The 8,419-nt window shown below is 37.6% G+C and overlaps 1 protein-coding gene across 1 annotated transcript; it reads right to left on the bottom strand.

Annotated features, from left to right (window-relative positions):
• Positions 1–1,045: 1,045 nt before the first annotated feature.
• LOC108374930 (NFU1 iron-sulfur cluster scaffold homolog, mitochondrial-like) lies at positions 1,046–2,239 on the bottom strand. The gene is made up of 3 exons (XM_017630990.1): positions 2,079–2,239; positions 1,769–2,019; positions 1,046–1,704 (listed from the first exon to the last, which is right to left on the bottom strand). The coding sequence occupies exons 1-3, from the start codon at positions 2,150–2,152 to the stop codon at positions 1,181–1,183; spliced, it is 849 nt and encodes a 282-aa protein (XP_017486479.1). The 5' UTR covers positions 2,153–2,239; the 3' UTR covers positions 1,046–1,180.
• Between the last annotated feature and the right edge of the window lie 6,180 nt (positions 2,240–8,419).

Raw genomic sequence — 8,419 nt, 5'->3', positions numbered from 1 at the left:
CAAAATATTGGAGAAGTGTTTTTGTTGAATAATAACGTGGTTATTTCTAATTTTCCAATGGCTATCTTTATTCTAGAAACTTGTACGAAGTTACAGTAACAAAGGCTCTTGAACTTATGCTAAAATACGTATACAAGGGTTGTAGTGGTGTACAAAGTAAGGTTGCATTTTGGTGTAATAAAGTATGGAATGTAGAGATGATTTAATTTCTCATCATACCGCCAGCCCTGAACCATAGTTTCAGCCAGAAGTTGGTAGCAAGGCGATTTTCGTGATCGGTCGTTTATAAGCTCTATTGTAGAAGCTAAAAAAAAACTTATTCCAGACGGAATTGAAGTTACGGAAACGTACAAGAAAGACGAGTAGAGTTTACTCCAATAGGGATCTAATACATTACCTAATTCTGCAGTCAGAGCCAGATATTTCGATGAACAGTAAGAAGATATGATCTAAATGAAATAAAAGATTTTGTTTTTGTGGAAGATGAAAGCATTATATCTGAGGATGATTTCTGCGATAAATTTGAAGATATTGGCGATGATAATAGTAAATAAGAAATATTCTTTGCTTGTCTAAAACTAAAAATAAAGTTTATGTTTAAGCTAATTACATGAAATTATTCGAATTTTTTACTTCAGGATATATGGGAGGTGGGCGTGTCCTTTGAGATAATTCCATATAATTAAACACAGTTATCAGTTATATATCAGAGACAAATCGAGCCAAATTTGGTCCAATTCCAACAACAATTTTGGAAAATATAAGTTCTTTTCATTTCAGGATATATGGGAGGTGGGCGTGTCCTTGGGCTGATTTTCTGAAAACTTAGTTTTTTTCTTAGTCTACTTACGTTAACTATCTGTACCAATTTTCATTTACCTACTATAACTCCTATTTTTGGCCAACGCTTATATGAAGTCGCGACACTGTGCGATGCGATGTTGCTTTTGCCAGGGCTTGAACCCAGGCGCAGCGGAGGAGAAGCGCGCACTGCTCACCACTTCACCACAGCGGCCGCCTTTTTTCCGAAGCAATAAATAACTAGTTGCAAGTTACTTTTACCTTTATTTAAATTTATAACTTCAACGACCATTGTACATGAGCATTTTCCTACATACATATATACTATGTACATGCATTACATACCATATTTCACAATTGTAATGTATATTTGTGTAATTTAAGCGTTCGTTTCATTTGTTGGTGATGTTTCCTTTAGTTTCATTTGGGATTCAAATTTGTCAAATTCCTTTTCTGTAATTTTATCGACTTGATCAAAAACTTGTTCAACTGACACCACTTCAGGTATATAGAATTGTAACATGTTTTGCACGCCATTTTTAAGCGTAACAATGGAACTAGGACAGGAGGAGCAGGATCCTTGCATTTTTAATTTAACTACTCCGTCTTCATAACCCATGTAAATAATATCACCGCCATCCTCTTGTACGGTTGGTCTTATGCGGCTATCTAGTAGCTCTTTTATCATCATGACAACATCATCATCGTCGTCTTCAATTTGAGTGTCCGAATTAGGTTTCGTTTCGTTAAGTATGGGTAGGCCGCTGGCGAAAAAATCCATTATTACCGCAAACACTTCCGGTTTAACAACAGCCCAATCTGCATCCTCGTCTTTCGATATTGTTATGAAATCGGCCCCGAAAAAGACAGCACGCACACCCTCAATGCGAAAAAGTAGCTTAGCTTTCAAGTAAATACAATAAATTAGTTTCGAACCTAAGTTAATATGACCAACCAATTAATTTACCTAAGGGACTACAATAAGCAGCAGAAACACTGGGGAAATCGTAGGTATTACCTTTGCCAAGTACATCTAAACCAGGCAAAAATTTGAGACTATCAGGATTGGGTGTGTCTTGTGTTTGAATAAACATATTGCGACGATTTTCACATTGACATAGTGGCGAATGGAACTTCTTCCCGTCTAGAAGTTTTCTATTTGGAGGTTTCGGCCCAAAATGTTGAAAATAAGTAAAATTTTGCGCTTGTGTTACGCATCTAAATTATGGATAAATGTTATAAATTTCTTCACAATTTTAGTTCTATCTAACACTCACAAGGTAAAGACCCCCATATTACTTTGACGAATAGCACCAGGTCTACAAATTGAACGTAGAATTAAACGATACATATTTGAAAGACTATCTATTAAAATTGCGAATTAAGACTTTTTATCACCGGCCCGAAGAGAATTATAAAAAGTTAATCAGCTGTTACTGTTTATGTTCATTTATTGTGAATGAATTCAAATATCATAGCAGAGCTGCCACATATCTTTTTAGCTAATAAGGCCATGCATATACGCATGGCGAAATTATAATTTCACCATGACGTATCCGTATAAGTGCGTTTGAAGAGCAAAATACACAGGTACTACGTTTATGCGTAGGCTAATTCACGAATTCATTTAATGAATTTGGGTTAAAATTGGCTACATAAACACCATTTCACGAATTCAATTATACATGTTAACCATGAATTCGGCATCATTTCATGAAATTTTGAAGTGCAAGTCCGGCAACGCCACGTTTCACAAACAGCTGTTTACTAGGGTTTAGGAATGTTCGATATTTGTTTCGATATCATGAATCGATTTAATTCATTGCATGTAAAATCGATATGACGATATATCGGGCTGAACAATATCGATATCGAAAAAATCGATGTTGAAAATCCTACTCCCAATTGAATAGAATATTAAGCGAAGCGCACATTGGCGCGATTCTGTCGTTGCGAATCCGCAAGCCCAAAAATTACAACAATGCTACCCATACATTTTAATGCGCTAGCGCACACTTGCACGATTCCGTCGCTGCGAATTTTTCGAACATTCAATGTTCCTCTTTATTGACGCGTTCGAAACGCGGCTTGCAGCGTTTTGAAGGCGTCAAAGAAGAAGAAGAAAGGTGTCACAGCAATAAAGGCACAGAAAAAAAACGTGTAATGTACAAAAACTAATAAAAACGTTCGTATTAATAGTATTTTGTACGATTTGGACACGCCGAGTGCGAAAATACACGAAATAAAGGGAAAATTGAGTGAATTGTACATCGGAAATCGACGCGAAAAAATCGCTCAAGTGTGCGCACGTTTGCGGATTCGAAGTTAACAGCCGAATTCGCAACGTATTCGCAACGATGGAATCGCGCTAATGTGCGCTTCGCTTTAAACCTGCCTATCAACTTACCTAATTGTGTTATTTCCAATTTGTATATTTACTGAGGATTAAAACGGCACTCCGGACGACTTAAGCGGTTTGTCAAACTTAAGAGATAAATAAATCACACAAGCTGCTGATTAAACCTACTTTAGTGTTTTCCCATACACTTTTTTGTAGATGAAAAATATATTTCAACTTAAATATCGATATTGCGGGTAAAGTATCGATATCTTCGATATATAGACCTTGGAATATCGAAATTTGCAGTCATATGTTTAAAAAGCAGCTGTTCAAAACGCACAAGGAAAAAGTTGGCAAGTTTATTTTAATTCGTTTTAATAAAACAAAATGAGTGCATCGTTATCAAAACACATTGAAATATTGCAGAATGTAAGTATTTGTACATGCATTTGAAGATGTGTGTGTGTATATACACAGTGCTTGCAAATTTCTGCTATTTTCGGTTCTTTACTTTTTCCTCTTTCGATCTCTTTGCGGGGGAACTTATACTCTCCGCCAATCTGCTGTCATCAGCTGTAAAAAGTTAAGAAACACGCCTATTAAAAGCATGAGTGGCAAGGCGTAAGCTGATGCCAGATAAAACTTTGTAGCTTTGCGTGACATTTATAAATTTGCCAGCAAAGCGCCAGACGCAAAAGGTATGCCACAATGAACGCCAAGAAATCAATTTTGCACTGCTTTTTTAATCGTCAAAATTGCTGTGGATTTAAGATATTTTGCTTTAAAATTATCAGCAATGTAATTGAGTTTTATGTTTCAGCATGAATACTCGAATTTGGACGAAACAAAATAAATATTAAACCGGCTGATTGTCAAAGCGCGCAAAAAGATGGGAGTTGGCCATCTTTTCGCTTCGCGCTGCAGCTTCAATGATCTATGTGGCATGCTTTGTGCATTTTCATACAATTCATCTTAGCTGTCAAAGCGAATCTGTCACGTAAAGCGAAGCAAACGTTTTATGTGGCATCAGCTTTAGATACTTAACAGGTGATAGCAGCACCCTTTTATTTTTCTTCGCCTCACGGCTTCATATGTCAAATGGCTGCTGTTGATTGGTTGGAGCAGTTGATTTTTTATTGTTTTCTGTTCTCTTTCACATCCTTCGTATGAAATTTTTGACAGCCGCAAAAGCAAAAAAAAATACATGTACATTTTGTTATTGGCGTACCGATACCACCTTATTGAATACGCCTTGATGAGTGGCATAACCAGGATTTAAAACACTGGAAAAGTTGTGTGGAATTGTTCAAATACAAAATACATTCAAATAGAATAAACTGAAAATATATTAAAACCTATTTAAACATAACAGGTTCATTGCCTGGTACCTACGAATTTTGCAAATTTAAGAGGAACCCAACTTTTTAGTTTCTCGCCAGTGCGGTGCCACTTTTTCAAAGCACTTTATTTCATGAATTCGCGAACTATGCATAAACGGGACCATTTTTGAATGAAGAATTCATGAATTCTGTCGCATAAACGTAGTTTATTTCTATTTATCCAGCGAAAGATAATGTTCTTCCGCCGTGTTTTGGCAGGTCGGTCTGCATCTTCGTCCATTGTGTAATACTAGTCTCTGCCGACCACACAGGCGCTGCGTAGTTTACTATCGTCCGGCCAATAGCCTTGTATGTTGCCACCAACGTTTCTTTGTTTTTGCCGCCCCAGGAGCTGCCGGCTAGCGACTTGAGCTTGAAAGAGATTTCGACTCTGTCGTCACGCTTCGTCGGGTTTGACAGTGAACGGGTGAAGTTACGAGTCTTCAGATACTCTTCCCACTTCTTCTGCTTATGTACATATACGAGCTGCCGAATCTCCGTGTTGACATCTTTATTGCGGAGACGTATGACGTGGTCCACTGCCGATGAGTCCTGACCAAGTACGACGGTGACACCACCCGTTACAGAAGTTACACCTGACTGAGGTCGAGTTATAATGTAATCGTCTCCCGCACGCGCATTAGGTGTAATTTTCTGACCTAGGGTTTGACTCGATGCCAGCTCTCAGCAGAAGAGTGTGGAGAAGATATTGCCCCATGGACGAACAACGTTTAAGAGATTTCATAATAGAAACAACAGCCCTTGATCGGGTAAAATCCGGATAAGTCCGGTATGTAGAGCCGGCCGGCGTGCGAATGTAAAACTGCAGGTCCCTCTACCTTCTGGTTTGTTTGCGTTTTGTTCCATATTTCAAACCAATTGCCATGTATCTTCTTTAGTAAAAAATTGCATGCGTGCGTTTAAAACGACAAATATACCTCACAAACGGTTTCAGATTGTAATGCCAAATGTGCGCAACCACGCTAGTTTTAAACGAGGTTGCGCAAGTTAAACTTTTTCTTCTAGTACGGTTTAGAAATAAAAGACACAGATGTTTTGTATTTTGACGTTTCGGAATGCACCCTAAGTCTCCACGATGAGAGGTCCATTAATGGACTGACGCTGTTAGACACACTTAAGCCAAGATAAACACACGCCTCTGTGCATAAAAAAATGTGTGCCCACCAATACAAGGAAAGCTGTACTTACAACACACGGCCAGATTTTTGGCACTCGACTCTCACACCTTGCTCTCTGAGATTTAAAAGCCGACATCTCACACATCACAAACCTACACCGAAGACGTAGTATTATTTTAGCGAGCCCATAACAACAACTGGGATGACGATAGGCCACACCGCGAGCTGGTTTGGATCGATATAGGAAGCTGAAGAAGGAGACATGTTTTCCGTAACAAGAAAAGAGCAATACATGAACGCGAGATCATGAAATGCTGGACGATAGGAAAAACGCACGTAAACTATAACAGAAATAATAATTCTGTGCCCGGGAAACTAGACTACATTCTTTGTGCATTGCGTATCCAAATCGGTTAGACCCATTTTTCCTTGAATTATTTCTTTCGAAGAGGAGTTATTGCACTGTAAATATTGGACCGTATGAATAAAAACTAAGCTATTGCTTTTTCTTAAAGAGTTAGACCTTTTACTTACGCGGCCACTGTGGTTGAGTGGTTAGCAGTGCGCGCTACTATTCCTCGGGGCCTGGGTTCGAGCCCAGTTTCCTACCAACATCAAAAAAATACAAGTAATTTTTAGCAAAACAAAACCGACTTAAAAAAATTTAATGATCGGATCTAAACTAGATTAGTAGGGGATCACCTCTGAGACACTACCTTTCCGACGCAAAAAGAATTATCGAAATCGGTTGACGCGGTCCAAAGTTATGCGGTAACATACATACAAAAAAAAATATATTCCGACGAACTGATAACCTCCTCCGTTTTCGGAAGTCGGTTAAAAATTAAACATAATTTTTTTTTTCTAATAGCCGTCGCCCTTCTGCAGGCAATGGCAAATCTCCAAGTGTAGTATTCTGCCATGGTTTTCATAAAAAAATACAATCGCCGTTCGGAGTCGGCGTAAAACTGTAGGTCCCTCCCATTTGTGTGATAACACCAATGCGCACGCCAGAAAACGGAGGAGAAGCTCGGCCACACTCGTAACATATTATGTAAGCGCCAATCTTTTAATATTATTACTTCTTATTATGTTTATTTATTTGAATAAATTGAGAAAAAATTTTGAAATTTTAAGAAAAAGTAATTATAAATATTGACTGGCGTTTACACGCTGGTGTTAGCGTCAGAAGAGGAAGGGTCTTCTCTGAGATGGAAAGACCAAGGGTAGAAGGACTTTGCTTTACTTATCATTTCCAATTGCCGTTACTTGGCACAATGCAAAAAGACTGACGTGCTTTATTGTACATATTTGATAAAAACCGCTTTGGCGGTTAAAGCGCCAAACAAGCAGACAAAGAAAGATGTATTTATGAAGTCTAATCAGTTCGTTGACATTGGCCTTTAGCCTTCCACACTATACGAGCATTCTACTCATGGTAAATACAAAATATGTTTATTCCAATAAAAATCTCTTACAAACACATTCCTCATTTCGTGGGTTTTTTTGAAGCCATATAACTATTTTTCAATCACATGTATGTATGTATGTACATATGCACATACATCTGATGTGTTTAAGAACGTATGTAAATAAAACTGCTTTGTAAATATTCAAATGCAAGGCAGTTAAGTTGAATTTGTTTTTATTGAACAATCAAAATATTAACAAAAACTGTGTTTAAAATTCTTAAAAATATGTTCATTGAAGAATTTTAAATTGCAAGTATTTACATAGTTGGTAGGTGCGTTTGGTTTAATGAAGGTTGATAGTTTGCTATAATATGAATTGGACCCACTTAGAAAATTACAATTTAGTCGTATTTCTTGATTACTACATCGTTAAGGGTTCACCAAGTTGAAAATGAAACTCTTGTATTGTAATTTACTTATTTTGTTGGTAGTAATCTATCATGTTGGCATAACTTAAGAGCGAAATACACCACACAAGCGGTTTGACAAACCAAGCGAAATTTCCCTTTGCTTCAAGCCATTTGTGCTGTGTATGGGGGTGTTTGAAGGTTTGACGGCGGTTTGTCAAACCTTCAAACACCCCCATACACAGCACAAATGGCTTGAAGCAAAGNTGTAAATAAAACTGCTTTGTAAATATTCAAATGCAAGGCAGTTAAGTTGAATTTGTTTTTATTGAACAATCAAAATGTTAACAAAAACCGTGTTTAAACTTCTTAAAAATATGTTCATTGAAGAATTTTAATGTGCAAGTATTTACATAGTTGGTAGGTGCGTTTGGTTTAATGGAAGGTTGATAGTTTGCTATAAAATGAATTGGACCCACTTAGAAAATTACAATTTAGTCGTATTTCTTGATTACTACATCGTTAAGGGTTCACCACGTTGAAAATGAAACTCTTGTATTGTAATTTACTTATTTTGTTGGTAGTAATCTATCATGTTGGCATAACTAATACTCAGACCACTGCAACTTCTCCAACTACAACTACGGGTACAGCTACAACTGCATCCAATTCATCATCCAACTCCACATCAAATTTGAGAGCAAGAAATGCTCGACTAAGAAGACGTGTAGCCCGGCAATTAAGAGAGACAAGCTACTGGGCGTAGAAGAAGAATAGCTCGTCGACAGAGGAACAACGACAACGTGCACAGCAAATTCGTCGAAGAAGACGTCAGCAAAATGCAGGTTAATAAGTAAAGAGCGAAATACACCACACAAGCGGTTTGACAAACCAAGCGAAATTTCCCTTTGCTTCAAGCCATTTGTGCTGTGTATGGGGG

Source organism: Rhagoletis zephyria, unplaced genomic scaffold (assembly GCF_001687245.7).
Source record: "Rhagoletis zephyria isolate East Lansing unplaced genomic scaffold, Rhagoletis_zephyria_1.1 Rzeph_scaffold_08278, whole genome shotgun sequence".
NCBI lineage: Eukaryota > Metazoa > Arthropoda > Insecta > Diptera > Tephritidae > Rhagoletis > Rhagoletis zephyria.
This window is presented reverse-complemented; position numbering and strand designations above follow the sequence as displayed.

Bases quoted from the DNA above. Each gene is read 5' to 3' on its own strand.
- LOC108374930 (XM_017630990.1), bottom strand. From the start codon at position 2,152: ATGTATCGTTTAATTCTACGTTCAATTTGTAGACCTGGTGCTATTCGT. The intron at 2,020-2,078 runs GTGAGTGTTAGA...TCCATAATTTAG, and splicing joins AATATGGGGGTCTTTACCTT to ATGCGTAACACAAGCGCAAA. The intron at 1,705-1,768 runs GTAAATTAATTG...TTTACTTGAAAG, and splicing joins TGCTTATTGTAGTCCCTTAG to CTAAGCTACTTTTTCGCATT.